The sequence below is a fragment of the Haplochromis burtoni genome, unplaced genomic scaffold (genome assembly GCF_018398535.1).
Source record: "Haplochromis burtoni strain Fernald_Lab_line unplaced genomic scaffold, NCSU_Asbu1 Contig_256, whole genome shotgun sequence".
NCBI lineage: Eukaryota > Metazoa > Chordata > Actinopteri > Cichliformes > Cichlidae > Haplochromis > Haplochromis burtoni.
The window spans coordinates 485,652-510,957 of NW_024582617.1; the positions used below are offsets into that span (position 1 = coordinate 485,652).

At 45.2% G+C, this 25,306-nt stretch overlaps 1 protein-coding gene across 1 annotated transcript; it reads right to left on the reverse strand.

Annotated features, from left to right (window-relative positions):
* Positions 1-7,001: 7,001 nt before the first annotated feature.
* On the reverse strand, positions 7,002-21,509 carry acsbg2 (acyl-CoA synthetase bubblegum family member 2). Its single transcript, XM_005938523.3, has 15 exons — positions 21,164-21,509; positions 17,430-17,559; positions 17,116-17,237; positions 15,697-15,965; positions 14,322-14,410; positions 11,620-11,740; positions 11,361-11,441; positions 11,124-11,273; positions 10,797-10,973; positions 10,193-10,374; positions 9,742-9,984; positions 9,440-9,657; positions 9,156-9,295; positions 8,723-8,969; positions 7,002-8,389 (listed from the first exon to the last, which is right to left on the reverse strand). Exons 1-15 carry the CDS (start codon positions 21,168-21,170, stop codon positions 8,271-8,273), a joined length of 2,295 nt encoding a protein of 764 aa, XP_005938585.1. The 5' UTR covers positions 21,171-21,509; the 3' UTR covers positions 7,002-8,270.
* Positions 21,510-25,306: the final 3,797 nt, after the last annotated feature.

Genomic DNA, 25,306 nt, shown 5'->3' on the forward strand with positions numbered 1-25,306 from the left:
GTGTGTGTGTGTGTGTGTGTGTGTGTGTGTGTGTGTGTGCGCGTGTGCGTGTGTGCAAGCACTGCTGAGGTTTAAGGGGAGATGTTGTCTTTGTGGTCACTGACTTCTCTCTGTTTGCTTGAACACAAACAGCCAGTTTGATTCTTCCCCCGAGCATACACCAACATATAAAGAATTAAGGTAGCACTTTACTTTATTAGCCACCTGTTTAACATTAATAGGCACATAAACCTCAAACAAATGGATTGTGACACACTATAATGTAGTTGTAAGCAGATGCGCGTTTCCTCGTGTTATCATATTGATCCGAGTTTGGGAGTTAAAGCCCATAAAGACTTTTAGTTCTTCTTGTTTTAAGAGGTTTTCATGCATGAAGCAGTTTTAGGAGCAAAATGACGAGCTTTCATTTTCTTCTTCTCTTGTTTTCCTCTCACACGTTACTCAGAGCAGTAAAAGATTCACTTACTGAAAATACTACTAACGTGGTTTGGGCAAGGGCTGCAGGAGGTGTGATGCCGGCTCAGTCGCGGCGTACGCACCAGAGCGTTAGCTGCTCTGTTTGCACGCGATCTGACACGACGAGAACGTTTTAGAAGAACGGTGCGCACCGGAGAGGTCCGGTCTGATAATTGTGCTCATTACGTGTGGCAGCTCTTTGCCACTTGTTTTTCTAAGCCCGGTTTGGGTCTCTGCAGTAAAGATTTGGGGACTGGTCTTTCACTTGAATTCATTCATTCCCCTCTGTGGCAGTAAAAGATGGCGCACGCGTCTTAGGAACTCCTGTCGCCTTTTAGTCCCGACTCTAAGCTACAAACAAAGGCGGCGTCCTGTAGGAGAAAAGGATCATACACTAGACAACCACTGTTATATTTCACTTTTTTTAAAATAGAAATGCGTTTCAGAGTAACATAGTCCCGTTCATGGCTTTTTCTTAATGAATTATACTCATCGTCTGTCTGAACAGCGGGTGTGAAACCTCATATGTAATTATAGTGTGTTATAAACCAGTTGTTGAGTATTTGCAGTGCTCGCGAATGCTCAGCGGGAGGCTTTAAAGCAAAGCGGTACCGAGATTCACGCACATGTTTGCCTCCCGGGTCCTTCCAGCTTTGAACACTGTACATGAAGACACTGAGACGTGTGCTGTATGTGTGCGTGACTGAGCTTTCTGTCGTCTGAACATCTGAAAGCGTTCTCCTCAGTTCCCCCTCTCCTTCCTCGCACTGAAAGCTGAGCCTTGACCTCCTACCAACAGCGACCCCTCCCTTCGCTCCATCCCTCCACTTCACCCCCCCCTCGTCCACCTCCTCCCTTCTTCCCATATCGGCGTGCATGAAAGGGCTCGACTGCTCGCAGCCGGAGCAGCGGAGGGTCACTCCTGAATTGCCTTTTAAGCGTTGGGTCGGGCACAGTAAGGTGGGGAGAAATGGGGGGAGGGGGGGTTTAAAAAGCCGTGAAAAAGTAGCCATACTTGTCTCCCTGATTCCAAAAATTAAAAATAAAATAAAAAATAGGGGCCACGCTTTTTTACATTTTATTTTTCTACAAGTGCATTTTGTGTATTTATTCCCAGAAACCTGTGAGCTATGAATGTATATCGCTTTTACTTTTCTACGGCTAGAAACAGCCCCACTCTAGTGCCTTTTTCCTGCGACTTGCAGTGTGTATATGTGTGTGTGAGTGGGGAGGGGGTGCACTCTGTTAGGCATGCCCACACAGATTGAACCCCACCCCAGCCCCCTCCTCCCCTTGGGGAAACTAGTATTAATTGGAATGCCTGACTATCCAGTATTTTCCTAATAGCTTCCATCCCTGCTTCTCTCCAGTGTCTCTGTAGGCTGTCGCCCCTTTTTATCGATTTCCACTCATCGAGCCCTCTGGGAATTTTCAGAAGGCGGCCAAGATTTTGTTGGCCAGTTTTGGAATTAGGTGTTTTAACGCGTGGTAGTTCCTTCCAGTGCGTGCTGTTCAATAGGCTCCTCCTTCAAGCAGCGTTAAGCGTACCAGCTAACAGCCAAGCGTCCGATATCAAGTCGCCAGGCACTTGAACGGCATCGCTAATAGATGTGAATGCAAGAAAATAAAGACGCTGGTCTTTACATCAGGAATCGGACTGCTGGTCTCACAAAGCTGGCTTCTTCTAACTAATCGGATCAGTGACTGTACGCTGCGTGGCTCATTCTCTTTAAAAATGATGATGGTGATCAACATATTGGCTTTATGCGCTCAGCATCTCAAACATTTAAGACGTGTTAAAAATAGTTTAACCCAGAGGTAATGATATTAGAGACTAGACTGTACTTAGTTTGTTTATTTTAAAGCCAATATTGATATTAAAGGCTTTCAATAATCTGATCTAATTATAATGTAAGTTTATATTGAGCGGTTTTCATTTTCTTCCCCGTTGCTCTGCGGTGCTTCGAGCCAGATCTTTGGTGTTTGTGAGCCTACTTCGGCTCCGGTAAGCGTGCTAGCCGTGGTGATTTATGCATTAATGATCAGGACCTAGTCAACAGAGTACTTGAACAAAGTCAGAAGTGACAATCATCAGTAACGCCCGCTTTAAAAGTTCATTGGAAAGCACGTCGCCGCACTGAAATGGTGTTGAATGATGGAGGTCGACTGCTGTAAACGACGATGAGCTTTTGTGTGGTTGAGAGTACTTTGCACAGTGATTTGAACAATTTAACTCTAATTGAATTGGCAAAAACTATCCTCGCGTGTTTAGTGTGACCGCATTTAACAGACACCATCCCACCAGGTCGGAGAAGCTCCGCCTTCTCCTCCTGCGGTGGACTAAAGGCCAATCATTTGTATGCAATAGTTTTCTTTGCATCAAACCGTACTGTAAAAAGATCATAACACACCAGAGAAGCACAAATGTCGCTTTCTTCACTCTGTGTAATAGAGTCCACTGTAATATCTACTCTTATTTTTAGCTCCTAGTGTTTGATTATTGTTTTCTCTTTACAGTCTTTGTATTTACTGTATATCGTTTACTTTATGTTTTCTCAGACTCTGTCTATGCTCTATATATCTATAACGCTGCTGCAGAAGTTCCCCCTAACGGGATCTTCAGTTTTATCGAACATTAATGACACTACTCTCGATCGTGAGTAGCTTCCTGTTGCGTAATCTGAACAAACGTCTGCTCGACACATTCAGGAGCCAGTTTTGTGAGGCCCAAACGAGTCAGGACTGAGCACGAGTTCTGGACTTATTTGGGGCCTCGATGTTGGTTTTTGTGGCCCCCTTTAGGCTTCACGCTCTCTCAGACACCAGCCCACTGATCTCCTTCCTCGCTTTTTCCTTTTCCTGTGCTTCTGCCCTGACGTTCCGATAGCTTTAATACTTCGCTCTCTCCTTCTGTTGCCTGCCTGGCTCGGCGCCGCACTCCCTCTGCCCTTACCGTAGACGCCTCACGAACACGGACGATGTCTCAAAATCAAAACCGGCATCAACGCCGCCTCATGTGCCCTGCAGTAGCCCCCCCTCCTGCCCCTCCCTTCTTCCTCCCTCTGCGCCACCTTCATTTTTCCCGAGGTGTGCCTCCGTCAGCAGAACTTCAGGCCCGAGAGTGAATTTTGCAGCCGTGTGAGTGACGATAGTGCATCTTGCCTGCGTGTTTGTCAGCGATGGGAGAGAATTTCCAACGAACAACTTTCCTCTCTGTCCTCTGTGCACCGATGTGGGAACTTGGAAGTCCTAGTTCATGAACTCTGACCTTTGACCGGGCGCTCATTCGGTCCCTTGTGGTCGTGGCGGAGACAGTGAATTAAGTGGGAGAAGCCCCACTATGTACCCACAGTCAACGTTTTATTTATGGACCTCTGCACTTTTGGCTGTGATGACTTCAGTACTTAAGTAGTTACCTAAACTGTATTTTTAAGGATTTTATACAATATTTACATGCAATACAATATGAATTGAGTTTGTTTTGTTTGCCAACCATTTGTTTCTTATTTAATTGTCTTTTATTTTGGCATGTGTTCTCGCTATTATTCACAAACATGCCTGTCGATCTGTTTTAGGCATAAGATGTTGGGGATGTTCCCTGTAAAAATTAGTTTTTTTGTTTTGTATCATGATTCTGATGACAGCTGAACACCGAGAAGCACGTGTTTGGGTGGGCGGGTGAAAAACAAACGAAACTGCTGGATGAGCTAAACTTTATCACCCTCTGCCCCGAGTACAAATAACTGGACCACAAGGCGGGACGTGAGGAGTCCACACTTTGGTTCAGCGGAAGAAAAACGGTTTGTTTTTCTGTCGTGTCCAGTTTGGGTTTTCTGCACGTTCGTAAATGTGCGCGCCCAAACGTAGACTGTCATCTTCATTTTATTATGTTAGGACAACTTGAGCCTGAGGAAACACAACATAGAGAAACAAGAGTTGCAAAGTGGGAGGAGATGCTCTGGAAGTTAAAGTGCTATTCATTTTTCCTGGTTTGTTATTTGTTTAAATGTTTGAACCCCTCTCTGGCTTGGATCTGCATAAAACACTGAAAACTGTCTTAAATATTAATATCTGTCTCAGAAGATGTGCTTTAATGAACTGCAACTTGCAGCAAGCAGTAAAGATGACAAGCCTGAGTGATTATCGTTAATGTTGAGGAACATTATAGAAGGGAATGGGAGATAGATGGGAGAAACCCCCCAGCTGTCCCTTCCCTTTGCAACTCTGTGCACAGGGCTGTGAGAGTGGAGCATTTCAGCTGAGTCTATATTATATATAATATGTGTTTAATACAGCAAAGGTAGATTATCTACTGTGTGGATCTTTAGAGGATGAGGAAAAAGCAAAAAAACAAACAAAAAAAACAGAGAAAATGGTTCATTGATAATGTGTGGAGATGGGCGGGGCGGGAGGGAGGGGCATGTGCAGACGGGGTGTTTCCTGTGTCAGTGGTTGTCATAATGTGTCTGTGACAAGGGGGCAGGGTTGCCTGTATTTATAAAGGGTTTGATTATTTTTCTTTTAAAGGGGCGGGGCGAGGGAGGGGGGAGGGCGGCGTCTGAATCCATGTACGAGGTCGAAGCGACGAATGGCGGGAAGAACAAATGAACTGGATGGCTGAAGAACAATTTTGGTATTTTTGAAAAAACAAAAAAGGAAAACAAACAAGCTTGGCATTACAACGCCACCATGTGGCCGTATGATGCAAGTTGTTAACGAGGACGAAACATGTTATTTTAATGTTATTTTTATGTTGAAATCATATTATTAATAAAGTCATTAAGTACTGTTGTCCCCCCTCCCCGTGTGTCCCATCCTTGACCGCTGCGTGACCCGCTGCAAGGGTTCGAGGAAAGTTCACGTGACGGTCATCGCAGGCCGCAGGGTTAAAAGGACAAGCAGCAGGCCGGCTCATAATGCTCGTGATGCATTGACCATCTATGGAGGAAATGCGGCTGTAGGGAGGGACAGTTATTGGCGGAGGCTGATCAATAACCCGGGAGGCTGCGTGGACCTTTTGGCCTGTCGCAGCAGGAACAGCGCAGGTGCAGATGAAATAAAGATGGCTGGACGCCGTTTAGCAGCTTGGCTTTCACGCTCTTGACGTCGTTCGTGCCGGTTCAGTGAACGGAGACGATGTTAATGGTTCGGGCAACACAACAGTCTGTGCTGTGAGCAGAACCGTGAGGTCTCTGGTGCAGCCCCTGCTTTATGTGCTGATTTAAAAATGTTTTAAGTTAATGGAAAACATTGATTTTATCCTTTAGAATAAACAAAAGAATCGAATATTTGTTTTAGTATCACAATTCAATTTGGACCCACGATAGCAAACAGTGACCACGTGGTAAAGACACTGCAGATAACCTCCGCCCTTTTATCCAGCTGATGAGACGCATGAGCACAGTTTGCGTGCTTCTGACAATCAGACGGTAAAAATCCTGTTATTTGTGATAATTCAGCACTACTGTGGCCAATCCTGCAAAGTGTCACAGCTGCGAAACTAAATATGAATGTGTTCGTTACTACTGTTCAGTACATTTACATTGTCAGATAAGACAAATAATGGAGCTGGATCACGTGGTGACACAGTTCTAGTTCACTTACAATATAAATGTTCAGGATTTTCAGTGAAACGGAAGAAACAGAGTTGGGTCAATTTTTTTTACTCTTACCTTTTTACAAGTCAACGTGAAGCGCAGACTTTCAGCTTTATTTTTTCATAAATTTTGTATTAAATGTTTAGGAATTACAGCCATTCTTATACAAAGTCCCTCACTTGCTTATGAAGTAATGGAATAAACTCCGTGGTTGCACGAATATCGCAGCTGTCGCCTTGGAGATGCTCTGCCATTCAGTTTTGTTTACCATGGCAACGCAGCCTCCTGAGCCGAGTGCGGTAAGGCTCTTCGGCTGCGTGCACCTGCTGACAGAAGCTTCATGATGCGAAAAGCAGAAAAGCATCAGAGGAAATAAGAAACGGAACGTCTGCGAACTACAGAATCCAAACCTAAGAGATCGGCCTCTGCAAAAGCGAACCATCCTGTGCTGCAGGTTGATTTTTAGTAATAGCATCTATGACAAACTGCTACCACTGCAAGAATGAAACTTGCAGCACGTCGGTTTTTCTCTCCCCGCGTTTCCGCTTAAGCATTAGAAGCTCGTGGTTTTTGTGGCCACAAATACGAGATGTGAGAGACGATCTCACAGAAGTGGAGGAAATATTATCGAGCAGCCTATTTATGGTTGTCGGCACACCGAATAGCATAGAAACGGTTCACATGTGCCACGTATTTAACGAGGCCGTCGGCTCTCCTTTCTTTTTTACACCTGAGTCTGTTCTGATTGTGAGGTTGCATCATCAGAGCCCCGCCTGCTATCTGCACAGTGCGCTGTCTGCACAGTGCGCTGTCTGCACAGTGCGCTGTCTGCACAGTGCGCTGTCTGCACAGTGCGCTGTCTGCACAGACTGTTATTTGTTACTCTGTGCATTTAAATCCCTCCGCGTTACATTTACAAAAACAAAACAAAGGACAAGTTTCACAAAGTAGCGTAATGAGTTCCAATTTATTCCACAACTGATCAGACACACATTCACATTTTCGTCGTTACAAGCAGGCCTGCTTCACTCTCCTGCTGCTGTTCTTTCAACCCAGACTTCTTTAAGACTAAACAGCTGTTAGGTTCAGGCAGATCCAGGTTTCTGTCAGGGGTGTTGTGAGCCCTCACTGAACCGTTTGCTCAGTCTCACAATGCAAGTGCATTCTTTTAACTTTTTTAGGCAACAGATTAAACTAAAAAGGCCATTTGGAGTGCTCCATCAGCCCATCCTCACTCACCCCGACCCCCCTGAATCACCGTCATTTCCTCCCTTTGTTTTTCATCCTTAAAACAAAACACACAAAAACCCCAAAATTTAACGTAAATGAACCACAAGGCTCAGTTTGGCTCTGCTGGGAGTGTGCCACACACGCCTGCTATATACTAATCTTACAAGATATACAAGATGACCTGTTTTGGAGTGCAAGAGCTGCTTTCAAATTTGTGTCACATCGCAGACGAGGCTGATGGTAGGCGATCTCAAAATGTCGCTGTGGCGACAGGCCGCTAGCTGAGAGCAGCTGATAAGATTTGCTTTAAACTGACAATACAGTCCTATAACTTATGTACAATTTACTTCATCTCCATGTGAGTGCAAAATAAACGTATTCCTGACGCGACCGAATGGCTGGGAAAAAGAAACGAGGAGGTAAAACATATTTACAGTATTACAAAATAAAAACAGGGTCACAAATCAAAATACCTGACAGACACCAAAATGCAACAGATATGGCTTCATGACATACTGAGAACGATAGCTTAAATTCAACAGCAGAACATTTTTGACATTTAGAAAACAAAAAGGAGCGAAATCAAAGACGAGAGAAACACCAAGCACATGTGAACGTGTGATTGTGGGATTTCACTCCATCCGATGCTCATTTGGTAAACAGAAACTTTGGTAAAGTGAAAATAAATACACACAAATTATTCATAAAACCCCCCAAAACATCCTGTTGTTATCAAGTATTCCGGTTCGCGTCGCAGCTCCTTACGTAAAGCTGCTGCTACTTCATTGATCACACGTCACTGGTCCTTCCAGAAATACAAATAAATAAGCTCAATTTAACCTCATTTGGCTTCTGTTCTGTACAACAATCATAAATGTAAACTGAGACAGACTGAGCGCGACTTAAGGCAGTAAAAAAAAAAAAAAAAAAAGTAAATACAGGAGGAACCCAGCAGTGGACTGAATGATGCAAATGGTCCCAGCAGGTCTATTTGGGTGGCAGCGGGTTGTCGGGGGTTGCTGGAGACGCCACGTCCTTGTAACAGTTATCGATCTGCTCCTTGTACATCTTCATCACCACCGGCCGCTTCAGCTTCATGGTGGGGCCTGCGGGAAGAGCAAAGAGGATTCGTGCTGTTTAACTCCTGCGAGGTGTAGAGTGACTGCAGCCTGAGCCGTACCAGCGCATCACCACATACATCCTCCCGGCCTGCTGCAACTTATGTTTCTCTGTAACGGACTTATTTGAGCTACCGTACTCAATATCACATGTGTTTTAGCTCCAAACAGGCAGGAAATACCCAAATGTGAGTAACTGTGACTACAAATGGATGTGAAAACATCATCAGCAAACAAAGAAGATGTTCTTCATCATCGTGCATCTTATTAAATGTCGTTTCAAAGCCGCTGTCTAATAAAATAAACCGCGCATTCGCTCACCCAGCTCTCCTCCGCCGACAGAGAAGTCTCGATCCAGGACGACCCACTTCTGAATGCGCTGAGCGTTGGAGGTGGACTTCTCGTTGACTCTTTTGATGCCCTCCTGGATGGCAGCGTTGACCACAGGGTCTCGTCCGCCTGAGATCTCGGAGACGCGCGTGGCCTTGCTGCCCAGCTGCCTGCACAACTCCACAGCTTCTGGCGTCAGCTCGTCCTGTGGATCGCCCGTGTCTGGGTTCACTTGGCACTGGAGGGTGAGGAAAAAAAATCAAATAAATATCAGTAACCAAAACTCTGAAAATCCCAACTGTGTAGTTTCTCAAAGCGACCACCAGGTGTCAGTGCTCCTTTCCTCACTATCTGTTAAAGCAGATGCAGTGAGCTTCTGACACCCCCCTCACTCCTCCCCTGTTCTCACTGTCTGAATCTTTACCTTGATGGTGAGCAGCATGGACAGAAACTTCCTCTTGTCTCCGACCAGCATGGCGTTGCTAATCAGCGGCATGGCCTCCTTCACCGCATCCTCTATGGGGACGGGAGGGATGTTCTCGCCTCCAGCTGTGATGATCAGCTCTGTGAACAAAGAGAAGAACAAACCTGAAGCAATCGGCCTGTAACAGGATATAAGACTGAAAGCAGAACTGATGCTCTTCATTTAAATAGATAAATAGAAATCTGGTACAGTTCCAGCAGAGTGCGATTTAGCTCAGGCAGTACCTTTAATCCGCCCGGTGATGAAGAGGAACCCGTTCTCGTCTTGCTTGCCCAGGTCACCTGAGTGCAGCCAGCCCTCCGCGTCCAGCGCCTCCTCCGTCTTGTCGGGCATATTGAGGTAACCCATAAAGACGTGGCGTCCCCAGAAGCAGATCTCGCCGTTTCCCTCCTCGTCTTTGTTGTGCAGCTTTGTTTTGCACCCTGGGAGCTCGATACCGCAGCTGCAAGAGAGCAGTCGTGTAACTCACCAGCGAGTATCAGTCGTTCCCTGCAAACGTCAAACCAATGCAAAGAGAAAAATGTACCTGGTGAGCTTGAAGGCATCGTGGCGGGAGATGGTGTGAGGGCCGCTGCTCTCGCTCATGCCGTACAGTTCGCACAGAGGAATGTTGAGGCTGAGGAAGAACTCCAGGGTGTCTTTGGTGATGGGGGCGGCGCCTGTGTAGCACTTGGTGCAGCGGTCCAGGCCCAGGGCCTTACGCACCTTTTTGAACACAAGCTTTTTGGCTACGTGATAGCTGACCGGAGCGCTGCCTGGTGCCGAATTCCTGGGGAGAAAGAGTGAGAGAGAACGCAGCGTGAGGTGGAAGGCTATCCCAGCTGATGGAAATAAATAAATAGTTACAGTGTTTCAACAACAATCCTGCATCTGCGGTGATGTTCCACAAGAACATTTCAGCAAACTGAAACAGGAACCTCCCACCTCTGAGGAAACGACTCAGCCCCTTCTTAAAAAAACCAAAAACATATACTTACTGGTTGAGCTTGCTCAGATTGGTCCGCAGACCCACGTCTTTGGCCCAGGCAGCCACTTTCCTTCGCACGGTGGAAGACTTTGCTCCAACAGCTTTCATCTTCTCCTGCATCTTCTCCCAGACACGTGGGACGCCCATGAAGGCCGTCGGACGCGCCTCCTTCAAAGTGTCTACCAGTGAACCCTGTAAAAAAACAAAAAAAAACAGGAAAATACAAATAAAAATCACACATTTTCACAACTTACACAAAAACAGGAAGTGTGAAAGAAACAGAATCTGTGTAACAGACGGACTAAAGAGCCACGTGAGGAACCAGAGGGGGGCGCTATGCTACTTTTCTGTTACAGGCTAAAATTGCTGTAGTGCAAATGTGAGGGTGATCAACAGGGAGGGGGGGTTACTTAATTTTACATCATTTAAATTACTGATGGGTATTTGTAATCAGACACTTGGTTCTTGTTCTATAGCAGCCATGAAGAACCATGACCGTACAGCAGGCCTGTTATATTGACCGTGCTGTGCAGGTGAACCTATTAAACGGGCTGATGAGCGTTTATTTCGGGCGCCGGCGTGTTTGTGTTGTCCGTTTGTGGTGTGCGTCTCACCTTCAGGGCGTCGGGCTGAGCGAAGTAAGTCACCCCTCCGATCTTCATGGTGATCCAGATGTCGACCATCTGGGCCGCGATGTGGCTCAGAGGCAGGTAGCTGACCACCACCTCCTGAGCCTGGGAGGCCGCGATGAGATTCACATGCTTGGCGGTGGAGTAAGCGGTCCAGGTTAGCTGAGAGAGAGTAAAGATGAGGTGCTGTGATTGTTGTGGGCGCACAAGTGTTTCACATCTGTACTGTAACAGTAGATCAATACTAATCAACTGATTAGAGGCACATTGCCTCACAAAGCTCCTGAGGATGTGAGGATGGGTGGAGCTTACGTTGTCGTGGCTGAGCATGACTCCTTTGGGCTGGCCCGTGGTCCCTGAGGTGTAAATGAGCGAGCAGCACTGGTTGGGCTTCTGGCTGGCGATGATGGCATCGAGGGGAGCGTCGGGCTCGTCGCGTCCAAGCTCCAAGAACTCGGCCCACTGTGGCACGCAAAGAAAAATAAAAACACTTCGATCGTGCCTCTTGTGCTCAGCAGCTTCTTTTTATGCACGGGAGTGTGCGCTTACCGTGTACAGGTTTGGTCTCTTCTCTTTTAGTTCGTCTTTGTACTGGACGATGGCTTTCAAGTGTGGCAGCTGGTCTTCGATCTGTGGACGGATGTGAAGACGGTCAGTAAATCCACTCGTGGGATTCCTTCAGTATAAGTTACTACTTTTACAGCTTGGTTTAATAAACGCACATATTATTATGTTTTTTTGTTCAGCTGTGCCTGAAATCTGTTCAGCGTGTTGCTCCACATCCACGTGTAACTCACTCTCATCTTACCTGAAGGATCTTCTGCAGCTGTTTGTGGTTCTCCACCACGATGATATTGGCCTTGGAGTTTTCTGCTACATACTGGCACGCCTCAGGGTAGTTGGTGGTGTAGATGCCCACAGCAAACCCACTGTGAGACAGACACGTCACACAGTCAGCTATAGAGCCATTTACTTCTCTATATTGTTCCAATCGAATCAATATCCAGTCATGTTGATTAAGAGGCCTTCCATTTGCAGATATGCATTTGATAACTCAATATAGATATTGTTCATTTACTTCCAGTCGCCATGGAAACAAAAGCTTGCAGGTGAATCAGAAGCGCCGAGTTGCATTCAAGTCATACGACGGATGAATTGAGCGCTCTTGGTGGAAATGTATCAGAAATGCATCAGCACATGAATCAGGTTTGTGTTGCATCTGTGCAGCTGCGTATGTTTAGTGTGACCAAAGGTATGAGTCAGCCAATCAAGTGAGAGCTTTCACCAAGGTACATTTAAGACTTTTAAAACAATTTGTTATCACACAGAATGCAATTAAACATTCATTTTAATGGCTGCAAAAAGGAGAAAATCAGTAGCCTCGCAGTTATTTGCTGAAAGTGTGACTTGACTGACATCTACAGGACGCCTGTCGCTGTAAATAAAACTGACCTGACCTGAATCAGCGGCAGACTGAAGTTATTTTCGTGGCACTTTTCATACGTAAAAAACGAAACTATGTTCATCAAAATGAAGCGCAGGGCTGCTCCCAACAGTGGGTGGAGAACATGCAACATGCAAATGAAAAGCAAATCACTTTAACCCTGCATTTCAACAAAGCAGCAACATGTTAAATGTTTGCTCTGACTGAGCTGCAGATGCCCGAAAATTCAGATCACCTGACGACATCCCGATGTTACCTCAGGAGAACCAGTCCTCCCCGTCTGTCTTTTTCTTAACAATCTGATGAAAATGGGTCAACAGAACCCACCTGACCTATGGCAGCACTGTTTTACTAGAATACCGAGCTCCCGCTCTAAAAGACAGTGAGATATGATGCAGGATGCGATTCAAATGTTTTGCTTCGGTGTGGAAATCTGAGCCTTAAACTGAAGTTTCCAAACATGACCTGATTGCATTCATCACGACCGGTTTGTTGACATTCCAGCTGACCTTTTTGTTGTGATCATTAAGCAGGGAGCGGCGTTTAAGCATGCACAGTATCGGTATCAGAGTGCGTGGAAAGAATGAGCTTCTCTATAAACAGATTTAAGACTTTTAAGAATCAAAGCAAACATGAAAATGTCACCAGAATCGGCGTGAAAAGACCCGGTTCAGCATAACAGATGTTTGGTGATGTCAGCAGCTGAGCCGGGGTACATCTGGCCTCAGCCAATCAGTGCCTTTAGACTCTTACTTTGGCTCAAGGGTCTCAGTTTCTTGGAATTTCTTGCACTCTTTTTAGCGTGTTGGATAACAAGCATGGGTTCATTCATAGTGAATACTTATGCAGCAAAGCTGAGAAGCTTGTGATTGCTGTTATGTGATTAGTGCACAGACACAGAGTACAAACACAACACAGATGGATAAATAAGCCTTAAAAAGCACATTAGCATTATCAGGAAAATGCACTGATTGGATCTAGAGCAGGGCGATATGACCAAAAATATTTATCGCGATATACATTTGAAAATTTGTGATAACGATATAACTGACAATATAATTGACACTAGACAAAATACTTTACAACTCCACAACTTTATTAGTGAAAAAAAACATCTATGTATTTTCACTTAAACAAGCAGCTGTTTTTTTTTATCTGCATTAAAGTTATATAAACATGTAACAGTGCAAATTCCTCGCTGACAGTTTAACCAAAAGGCATTTCCAGTGGAAACCGGCCGACATATCCTCAGCATAACCATGTATAATATCCACAGAACTTAAAGAGGTTATACACACACAACACGGTAACATTGTGTTGAAGCACAGTACGTATCACTCCGCGAGGCTCCGCCTACGATAGCCGTAATGCTCCAACAATCCATCAAGCGGTGCGGCTTCGTAGCTTAGCAAAGTCGTACTGAAACATTTAACAGATTTTTGAGCGCCGTGCACATAAAATCGTTTCCAGGTCAGTAAACACAACCAGAGTTCATACATAAGGCACACGGGATTATAAGGGGCTCTGTCGACTTTCAGAAAAATCAAAGGATTGATTTTAAGTGCGCCGTATTTTCCAAACAACACGGTAATAACGACGGCCCGCTAGCATGCGCTACCAAAAATAGTGCTTTGTTGTGTATCTGACGTGTGCGTATGCAAACAAAGGCACCGCGCATGCGCGTTTTACCCATATTCTATCGTGATATTTCATTTTCTTGTCGTTGCCCAACATTACACCGGTATTACCGTGAACGGGATGATATGGCCCAGCCCTAGTGTTGTATCCACAGCGGATCAGTTCAGAAGAGGAATCGAATCATCGCATGTATGAGCACAAGCTCTTGTAAAGTGAATCGAAGTTGAGTGCAGCACCCGAGTGAACACGCTTAGTTTCAACCACCCATCAATCCATCAAAAAGACGGTATTGCTCTGGCACATAGGACACACCAGCAAACGCGCTGCCACACGTAAACATCAGCATGTAATAAGATAGCCACAGATACAGAGAGCAGGAGGATTAGGGTCATGTAAAGGAAATATTCAGGGCTGATGATGAAACTCACCCCGCCAAAATGGCTCCGATGTCTGCGACGAACCACTCGACGGAGTTGAAGCCCAGGATCCCAACGCCGTGGTAACGCTCCAGTCCGAGCTGTAAAAGCCAGAGCGCACTTAGAGTCACAGCAGATCTGGCACAAGTCTCACTTCCATCGTTGCGATTGTTGTTACAAATCCCTTGTTTAATATTTACCTTTTGTTATTACTTCGGGGTATTTTGTATTTGACAGGATAAAGCTCAGAAGGGTCTGCTTGTTACAAACTAGAGTGCAGACAAATGCTTACATGCACCAGATTTAGCCGGATGTTCTTTTCACGAAACACAGAGACAGTTTGAGCCGTCAGGTCTTCCAGCTGATGCAGGTGGGACCTGAGGTTAGCTGTGCATTACATTCAGCTGCAGCCAGCATTCATCAAGTCGTTCATTCATTGTTGAAAGATAATAATCAGGTGTAGCTGACTGTGTTAGGGAAGCACAAAACAAAAACCGTCTGAGCTTTATTTATCATGTGAGCGAGGGCGAAGTTCAGGTAAGAGTTGGATTCGAGGTTGGTTTGTGTGTGTGAGACGCAGAGAGAAACGTCCGAGTTTGTGTGTGTGTCAGTAGAATGAGTCAGCCTGCTGTCTAACTTTGCAGAGTTTCACGTGAAACAATGACACGCTCTGTCCTGCTCAGACCTCGCCGTCTGGCCTGACATTTCAACCCTTTGGTGCGGCGACACGTGCTGTCTAGACAGACTCGGCACGAAGACGAACGGACGTTAAAACAGCTCGAAGAACTCGAGGACTGTTGTTGGAAACAGAAATGTGTTGATGCTGAGGAAGCCCAGCTGCTCGGGGTGAGGGGGCAATCAAAGGTTTTGGCACCACACTGTGTGTCAGAGCTGAAAGCAGTAATTCTTCTTCTTCTTATTGATTTATCTGCTTTTTATCCGTTTTTTTATGAGCCATCACTAAGATTTCGTCCAGGAAATGTTGGGATAATCAGATCCGGAGAGTGTCTGCAGTTATTCTCTCACGTGTAGCGCACAGCTGTGCCCGCCAGCTCTTCACTACTGCTGGTTATATTATGTTGCTGCCTGTGTGAGGCAGCACACGGGTCAGGAAGGCCATAGCCATCTTGATCTTTCTTCTTCTGGCTGAACAGGAAGTGCATTTGGCGTTTAAAAGTCAGGCAAATCAAATCTGCGGAGCCGCCTGCTGTGGTGACAACAGCAGCCAAAATTCTCTTTCACTGTCTGACAGACGAGCCACCGTTTCTGAGCATTTGGTATTCTTGCTCAAAAACTGCACTCAGCTTAATTTTATGTCCTTAAAGTAACGAATCAACCGTAGATGGAAACTTTTGCAGGGTTACCTAAAGAATAAAAGAAAAACTACCTTCAGGAAGCTCTTGGCAGCGGTGCGGCAGGTCTGGTAGTAATCTTTGTATTTCAGGCTTTTCTGCTGGTCGCCCTCCTTCCAGCACAGAGCCGTATATTCGCCGTAGCGCTCCACGGTCAAGACGAACATCTGGTTGACCGTCAAAGCGGGTTCAGCGGCCAGACCGGACTCCTCCATCCTCAGCTTCACCTCTCCATCGCGCTGCGTCGTCCACAGACGGGGTTCTGCTGCCGGCACCGACAGGGAGTCTGGGCGCTGGGCGCTCACTGGAAGATGTGCAAACAACAGTCAGAGAATCGATCGAAGGCGGGCCTCGGCAATAGATCTGTACGCATCTGCCGTCCTTGAAAACTGCGACAAACACCCTTTATTTAAGATGTTAATGGAGATACCATCCAGCTGCAGGCCTACGATAAATCTGCAAAGTCACACGGGTTCAAAACTAGTGTCAGCCAATGGTAACAGAGCTGGCATGAGTCACAGTGACAGCCAAGAGTTAGCAATCGCTTCAAGTTGGCTAGATATGACATTCTTTAAAAACAAAAAGGTGGTATCATTTTAAAAGCTTTATAAATAATAAAATATAAATACAACTTCCAGCACGCCATGTGAGTGTGCCGATGGACTTCCTGGTTAAAATTATGATCAGATAATCTTTAAATAAAACCGTCTGTTTGCCAACAATCTCCGATTATCACTTATCGTAGGGGGCCGAGGACTTGCACCAAAACTCTGACAACAAAACCAATCGATTTGTAATCGTTTCTGCAGGGAAGCCCCGCCTCCATGTTCTGCTCTCACACTCAGAGACAAACTGCCAGCAGGATGTTTGAATATGCAGCAGAACAGCGTCACACGGAGGGTTTATGACTATTTATGATTCATTTAGAGCAGGGCTGTAAATACTGTATCATGAAAAAGCCACCAGCAGTTATTATTACATGTTAAGAGTTCCTCTTTAAGAATCATTATAAACGAATGATAACGAATGTCAATTAACTTTGGGTCACAGTGCACAGTTCCCCTTTCGTGGTTATAAACAGATCGCGGAGCAACGCGTGTGCCGGGGTTTTTCCTCACTCACTGAGGCGGGAAAGAATGTCACCGTTTAAAGGCAGGAAAAGGGAAGTGGAGCTCGCTCTGCCGAAGAACGCAGAGTTCATTCACGTCTGTTTGCTCTGCTTCCTCAGGAAGGAGAAAAAAAAGATAACATCAGCATTTACAGCGAGCACAGAGATGGGATAAAACCCGAGGTCACGACCTATCTGTACGGATGCTTGAGCCTAAAAATGACACTGATGTCGTCTAACTGTACGTCTGCATGCTGCTTATCGCAATTCTTCCAGCGCCGCCCTGGTGAACGCCGGATGCTCGGGAGCGCCCGAGGAAGTGTAAACACGCTCCCTCTGCACTCACCTGCTGGTGTGTTTGAGCTCTGCTCCGCGGGGACCTCTGTAGTCTTGGTGCTGCTGGTGGCTGCGTCATGGGCGCCGGTCTCCTCTTCCCTTTCCCCTGCGGACTCTTCCTCTGAAGACTCACTAAAGAAAAAGAAAGGAGAAAAAACCCACAGTTACGTGTGGGTCAGCAGGTGGAAGAGGGTGGGAATCCTGAGAGCAAAGATCATGCCCTCATCCCAACTGTTGTTGGTGTAAACACCGTCACTACCTCTCTGTAGGCAGTTCAAACAAAGAGGGGCTTATTTTAGGGGCGTGTAACTTGTGTTGACGTACTTTGCTGTGTCCACGATGCCGTCATCGAGGGAGGCCGCGCTGTCCACTGTAACACAGGGCGACTCCAGGAAACCGACTTCTCTGGGAGGCTCCGTCACCCCTGACATGCTGGTGGACTCGCACAAAGTTACTGAAACAGAGGATGGTCAGGGTGTCACAACAAGGAAACAGTTACACACATGACTGAGAGGCTCCAAGAGAAAGACCCCTCCCCCCAGCTGGATCCCAGGAGTGGAGCATTTGGGGGATTTGTGCTGTAATAACTAAATAATTTAAGTAGTTTGCTATTTAGATCTTAGACTATAAAGAATCATAACTGACAAAGAAATAAGATCAAAGGGAGCAAAGGACTGAAACATTTGGCTTTCCTTGTCTAATTAGCGCACAGCTCAGCTGACACCAACGTGTGACAGCCAGCAGTGGGCGGTACTCACAGAAGTTGTGCGTCCTGTAGGGCACTAGGTCATGTAACCCTAACCCTTGCAGTTGCAGTGTTCTTGCAAAGTGTCACGAACCTGCCCGACTTCTGTCTCGTGATCAGATAAAAATGCAGCTGCTTAGAAATCTCACCGAGATCATTGCGACCATTTAAAAAGCCGATCTCTGCTCAGGACGTGCAGAGAGCGACCTGTGACGCACTCAATCGCACAGCGAGAAGAAACGGCTCGATTGGATCCGACTTCATGAGCTGTTAAAAGCCTGGATGATAACGCAACATATGGAGCCTGGCTAGCAAACACACGTTACAGATAACGCCGTCTTTCTACTATAATTAACTGCGAATGCTGCGCTTGGTCAACAAAACACCTCAATAAAGAATATTTACACTGCTCCACCCTCCTGGTGTCGAGTGGAAGAGAAACGGGAAAAACAAAGGAAACTGGTGATGATTGTGAAATCATTTTGAAAGATACAACAGAAAGAAAGTGGAAACCCCAACTGGGACATTAGAGCGTGTCCCACCTGGGGACATGTTCCCTCTTCTCTCAATGATCTTGTGATTTACATGCCAAGCCGACCGTACCACCCCCTTCCCCTTTTCCTGCCTTTCCCACCATTTCGTTCATCACAGGAACCACGTCAGACCTCTCTATCATTCAAACCACTGCTGTTGCCGAGCTGGACACCCCCTCCTCTCTCTTTCCTCTTTGGTAAATCACAGGACTTATCTGTTTATGTAAGAGGGCTGAAAACACATACCAGCAGCTTCATCTATCTGCTCTAGCAGCAGCACATCATTTCTCACCTTTTGGGGCCCATGGGGGGGGGACAGAAACAAACAAGCTCCAGGGAGCCAAAAATAATTTTTGTGACACATTTGAAACATATTCCCAACCTAAACTTTCCATAGTGGAGTAAAACACAGGTCAGCTGGATTATTTCATGTATGAATTGCATCTAAACTGGAAGAATTCATCACATTTGGCCAAAAACATGTCCCTGAGGAGCAACATGGGCTTGATTTGGATTTGATCAGGATGTTTAAAGGTCTCTCTGTGGACGCGTCGCCTCCGGTGCAGCTGCAGATTCCTCTGTTGCAGTTGTGGGTGGCTGAAGGTGGAGGCAAGCAGGCAGGCCTGGGACTGACAGGGGGCAGATATTCAAAATCACCTCCCCTCCTCTTATTTCAGTCACTGCTGCGTTCTTGTGACGTGATGGGGAGGATTCTGAGCGTGACGCTGATCTCGAGGTTCAATCGCTCATCAACCCCACCAGTCTGCAAACGGACATGTGAAGGCTGAATATAGCCTTTAGAAACCCAGTGAGCTTTCATCACATTATAAACCCCTGAGACGCGTGCCTGTCACACAGGCCTGGTATGAACCCCCCCTGCTGTTCATCTGGCAGCAAAAACACCTTGAAAACATCCATCGGTGGTCAACAAGGTTATTGATCCATGAGCAGGCTAAGAATACATTTCCCCGGCTGCTGTGATAAACTTTCAGTTTTTCCAATCAATAATTTTTCTTCTGTGGTTTTCTGATAATCACCCATGAGAAATATGTGGATTTCCCATTTAATTATCTCTCAATCACCAAAATCACAAACCCATATCCTTTAGAAACAAGCCGGAAACCTCTGATTCTCTTACCCGATATAGATTAACCCGTCAATCAATGACTGATTGAGCCATGGCTTTACTTCCTTTACAACAATGTTTCTAATACTTAGTGTGTGTGATGGAGACCTGTACATGTTTAGCAGGTTTGGCCTCTGTCACCACAGCAGCAACATGGATGGCTTTCACCTTGTTTTCAGGATGTGAAAAAATCCCATCTAAAACAGATTCAGTACCCAACACTATCAGAGCAGCTGTGGCCCAGGAAGTAGAGCAGGCGGTCTACCAATCAGAACAACAGTGGATGGATTCCCCAGCTACTCCTGTCTACATGTTGAAGTATTTTGGGTAAGATATCAAAGAAAATGCTTGCATTATTCTTTTATTTGTTTGCAGTAAAAAGGGCGTTAACTGAGTAGAAAAGGTCTGGACTTGTTCTTTCAGCTCTACAGAGCTGCCGAGCACATTTTTTAATCACTCAGCTAATAAAACGACTGTGCCACAGTTTAGCTTTCCATAGCCCGAGGTGACGTATTCAAATGCACCTGTTTGAGAAGTCACAACCAAAGACCCAACCAATCACTGATCAGAGTAGCTGCACGATCATTTTCTGCTGACTCTCTGATGCTCCTCTTGATGAAGCACAGCCATTCTGCATGCTTTTGTTTTCATGAAGTTTCCTTGTCATAAGACAGCACAGCCAGTGCCAAGGATGAATCATCTGACGGATTCAGCACAGTTGTGCAAAATGCTGCATCCACTCTAGGGGGGGGGGAATTGTACTGCATAGCAACAGCTGTTTCATTCAGAAAGGGAACAGCAGCAACCCCCCCCCCCCCCCCCCCCCCCTAATCCTTGAACAAAAAAGTGTCTGCCCCAAAACCAAATGAGGGACTCTCCCCAAAACAATACCACCATGCTTGCAAACTTCACTTGGGTTAATCCCCTTTTAAACTGTACAGACCAAAAGTCCCCCCCCCCTAAATTTTCATTTTTCTTCACTCGAGCTCCATTTCTGTTTGTCCAGAGTAACAGCCAGCTCACTTCACCTAAAGCCACAGTGCTGCTGCTCTAAACGAAAGTGAGATACAGTGAATTCCCCAAAATCAGTGAATGATCTCCTCCTGCTTCCATCCAGCTGCTCCTTCCACGCAGCGCGCACTGGGCGTCATCCTCAGAAACCCCACGGTACACTGGGCACATTTTTTCCAACTTAATCTATTTGCATGCTCAGCAGACTTTTGTTAATGGCTATTTTAAACGTGAACCAAATTACAGGGAGAAATACAGATGGATCTGCTGGGTGGGTTACACCCTTTTAGGAAGAGACCAGGTCTGAGCAGGTTGTCTAGACACACCCAAGCCGTAAATTTAAGACCTTTTTTTCTGTAACACATTTATTATCATGTATTATCCTATTAACGTCTAAAGCAAGCTTCACTGAACCCAGACATAAAAAAACTCAAATTATAAACCAGGAAATTGTAGATCTGAGGGCGAAACATCTTAATTCAGAGTCCAATCTAAGGCCTGTAAATGCAACACGCACACACGCAGGTGGTTTTATTAACGGAAAAATCGTGACCAACCGGTTTCTGGCCAAACCTGATGTGTCGCCGTGAAACCCAGCTTAAAACAAAACCAGAAAAGCTCCACACAGGGCTCAAATACTCACACTGCATTGCTGGAAGCTGATTCTTATTCCGGTTTGGTTGTCTGTTTCTTCGTGACTAGATTTTTCTTTAATCTTCCGCTTTTTCTTCGTGTTTTCCGTTAACGCCGTGGCTTCAGTTTGCCGTTAAACACGCACCAACCGGCCACTGTCTACTCAAGCAGCAGATCATTCATTTTCAAACACACAACCGGCTCCGTGGGTCCCACCCACCCTGAAAAAAAAGAAATCCACCCAGGGTGGGGCCTGTCGGTTTCCTCCGGTCGCACCGCCCCCCTCACAGCACCGCCATTCTGATTGGTTCAAACTGCTCACACCACAGGACCTGGTTTCCATACAAGGCTACGCAGGGCACATGGACACAGAGGGGGCGGAAGTTGCAGTGAGCGCACGAGCTCATCTGCCCCTCCCTCCTCCACCCTCGAGCGTACACGTCGCAGATATGCCGGCTCGAGGGGGGCGGGGGGTTACTATCGGACAAACTGCAGAGCCCTGACAGCTAGCGCGGCTGAGCCTGTGCTTGGCTTTAGCTTCATGGCTTTCCACTGACAGAAACGCGCACTTCAAATGCACCACATCCTGCAACCTACATTATTATAACTACTGCACATGCTCCTTTTCGTCTTCATTAAAGTTTACCAACGACGCCAATTTATGACATGTAAATATAACATAACAAATGTCCACCTACAAAAGAAGAAGCTGAAAATCAGGTTTTTTTCTTTTTGTTTGACAAATTGACAGCTGCTACATTTCACTTTCATACTTTTCTATTTGTATTCCACTGCAATTCAACTGGATTTTTAAAAAAATCCTCACTCCGGCTCCAGTTCACTGCTCTACTTAGTTTAGAAATGAGGACTTTGCAGTAAAAAGGTGACCTGGTAAAGTACAGAGCTTCGACCTTAAGCTTGACAGACCAGTCCTGTATTAATGGTTTTATGAGTCACAACCTAATTGCATTAAAAACAAAGGGATGGGAGGGATGCAGATAAACGCTGTTGACACACACTGAACTTGTGTAAAATATGTAAACAAAGCTGTAATGGGGAACGAGTCCACGACCTCTCGTGAACTGCATGTTTCCCCCGAGGTTAATGAGGGTGTGGAGTCACAGCTGAATTTACAGTACACATCCATCCGTAGCTCAGTGTGAATGTCAGTGAGCTGCTATTAATCCGGTTCACACACAAAAATATGCCGGACGTGTTGTTTCATGACTATTCACTCATGTCCATTGGTGTCACCGGTGAATGAAAGAATTTCCTTAAGGCAAATTTCCACTGAAGTCCCGCCTGCATCATTCGAGAGGTGAGGCAGTTCAAGGAGAGGAAGAGGAAAGTACAGAAATGTCTTCCACGGACTAATTACACGAAAACACACACACACAGGATTAAACCTTCACTTGGGCATTTAACCTCACAAGAAATTAATGCCACCTATTTTCAATATTTAATGATATTTTTTATTCAAAAAATTTAATTTTTTTGCAAATTATAAAATGCGCCTGGATATGCATGGCGTATGTTATCACATGATTTTCTTCATGAGCCTTACTTCTCTCTTTTTTTAAGATGAATCTTAAAATGACTCTGAAGATGCGCCCTCATTATTGGTCTATGGAAAGATCAGTATCAGCCAATCGCCGGGAGAGACGAGCACCACACCACAGCATCAGATGACACGCAGGGACCGGCTCATCCAGTACAACCATGCGCACATGCTCTAGAGCTGCAGAATGCATTAGTGCTTACGCAACCCACGCCGAGGGTACGGCCGGTCAGAGGCATCATCTTTTCCTTTCTCTCTCATCCTACTCTCAGACAGCAGCACAGCGCACCGACTCTCAGTTTCTGTCAGAAGTTTTTGTTACGTGCAATAGATTTCCCTTTGATGTCTGTAACGTGCTGTAAATGTCAAAGCATTTTAATATGAAATTAGTTGAATTCTTACTTTACACAGTACTATTTGGTTCAATCTGTTTAAATGTGCCACCTTTTATAGGCTACATATTTCCACTAGTTTTCTTTGTAAACTGTTAATGTTTAAGGGTACGGTAGTAAAAAGCAGAATATGTTTTTTGGACTAGTGTAATATGAAGGACAAATTGCCCATTTTTAATACTAATATACTGATTGAATGGATGTCTACCTCAATATTATACTTGAATATAAGTGTATTTTGAAAATAATTTTACATTTAAGTAAGAAGGCAGTGCCCTCGAGAAAATCATTTTCTTGTGCAACACTCATTTGTGGTGAGTATTGTCTGTTTTTATGCTTATAATACAACTTTGTGATATAAAGATTTAATTCCAGAAAAGTTGGGATGCTGGGAAATGTGAATAAAAACAGAATGAAATAATACAAATTTCCAAATATCATAGATCCATATTTTATTCACAATAGAACAGAAACTATTTTCCTATTTCATGGAGAAAAAATAGCTCAGTTTGAGTTTGAAGGCCCTGCGACAGACTGGCGACCTGTCCAGGGTGTACCCCGCCTTTCGCCCTATGACAGCTGGGATAGGCTCCAGCGCCCCCCGCGACCCTGAAAAGGATAAGCGGAAGCGAATGGACGGATGGATGGAGTTTGAAGGCTGCAACAATTTAAAAAAAAAAATGTTGGGACTGGGGCAACAAAAGCCTGGAAAAGCAAGTGTTACTAAGAGGAAACATCTGCCATCTTAAGCTCATTAATGCAGCTTAAGACTGTCATTTAAAGAAGAAGCCACATGTGAACATGATCCAGAAATCCTATCTGCTGCCAACTTATCTGGACCAAAGCTCATTTAAAATGGACAGAAAAACTGCTCTGTGGTGAGACTTCATCCTTCTGACAACAAGAGGAGAGGAACTCCTCTTGTTGTCAGCGCTCTGTTCAAAAGCCAGTGTCTCTGCTGGGGGTTTATAGTAGAAGAATTTACAGGTGCATCGTAATGCAAACCTCTCTGAAACCCTACAACATAATTTATATTGTAACCTGATGTGCGCAAAGATAACAAAGTAACTACACATCATGTGACAGCCCACTGCTACTCTGATTGGCCTGTTCAGTATACTGTTGATTTCTCGTGTCCACTTCCAGCTGCTTTTTGCCCCAGTTTTGAGTTCATCAGTGAGACAATAACAATTATTGAATAATGAGCATAGCATCAATATAAGGATTCACAAATGTCCCTGAATTCTTGGAGGAACACTGATAAAACTATATGAATGTAGCTTGAAGAATCAATTTGTGTCCCTTGATCAATAAATGATCAACAGCAAAGATTTAGAAGAAAAGAAAATTGCAGAATTTGATTTGTTTCGGTCATGGCTGCCACTACATATAAAACGGTTGCAGCTCCAGAAATATTTGAGGTGTAAACAACATCTTTATTTTTTGCCCTTAGATCAGCCCTTCATCTGCCAATCAGTACTGTGGAACACCAGGACACGACCATGAGGTAATTACCATACAACACACACAACCATTAATGCTGGTGTCAGTGTCAGTCACATAAGTAAGTGTCTCCACAAGCTTTACAGATTCACAACAAAAGTCTCGATCAGCCGTTAGTGACTCTGGAATCTGCAGCTCGCATATCAGGAAGTTCAGCTTCAGTACTACAGGTTTTATATGTTACCATACATCCTGACAATGTCTTTCTCAGGGAAGGCGTTGCATATTTCAGCAAGACAATGCTAAACCACATTCTGCATCTATTACAACAGCACGTCACATTTTACACAGTGCTGCGATTTCTTTAGCAGTGCGGTTGTACATTCATGCATATTTTTAACATATTTAGGTATCTTACGTATGTACACATTTACATTATTACATTTGGATTATACCATTATAGATTAACTTATAGCGTTCCTCCCTGTATGTATTTACCCAGCTTATGCCTGTAGCTGAATGTTTATCGTTGTTTAGTGTGAGATCATTGCGGTCTGTGGAGGCATTGCCAAAAATCCAAAAAATCTCCACAATGTGCGTAAGAAAGCAGAACTGGAATTTCTTGTATGTGCCACTGTACATCAGTCAAACTGATGTGCTGGTAACAGGAAAAACATACAAGGAAACAACAAGGTAACTGGTGATGGATAGACAGCTCAATCAGAGCATCTCAAAAAGAACAGGTCTTGTGGTTTGCAGA

Excerpts from the sequence above, each read along its gene's own strand:
- acsbg2 (XM_005938523.3), bottom strand. Across the intron at positions 11,274-11,360 it reads AGAGACCAAACCTGTACACG|TGGGCCGAGTTCTTGGAGCT; the intron begins GTAAGCGCACAC and ends TGCGTGCCACAG. Across the intron at positions 8,390-8,722 it reads TGTCGGCGGAGGAGAGCTGG|GCCCCACCATGAAGCTGAAG; the intron begins GTGAGCGAATGC and ends CTCTTCCCGCAG.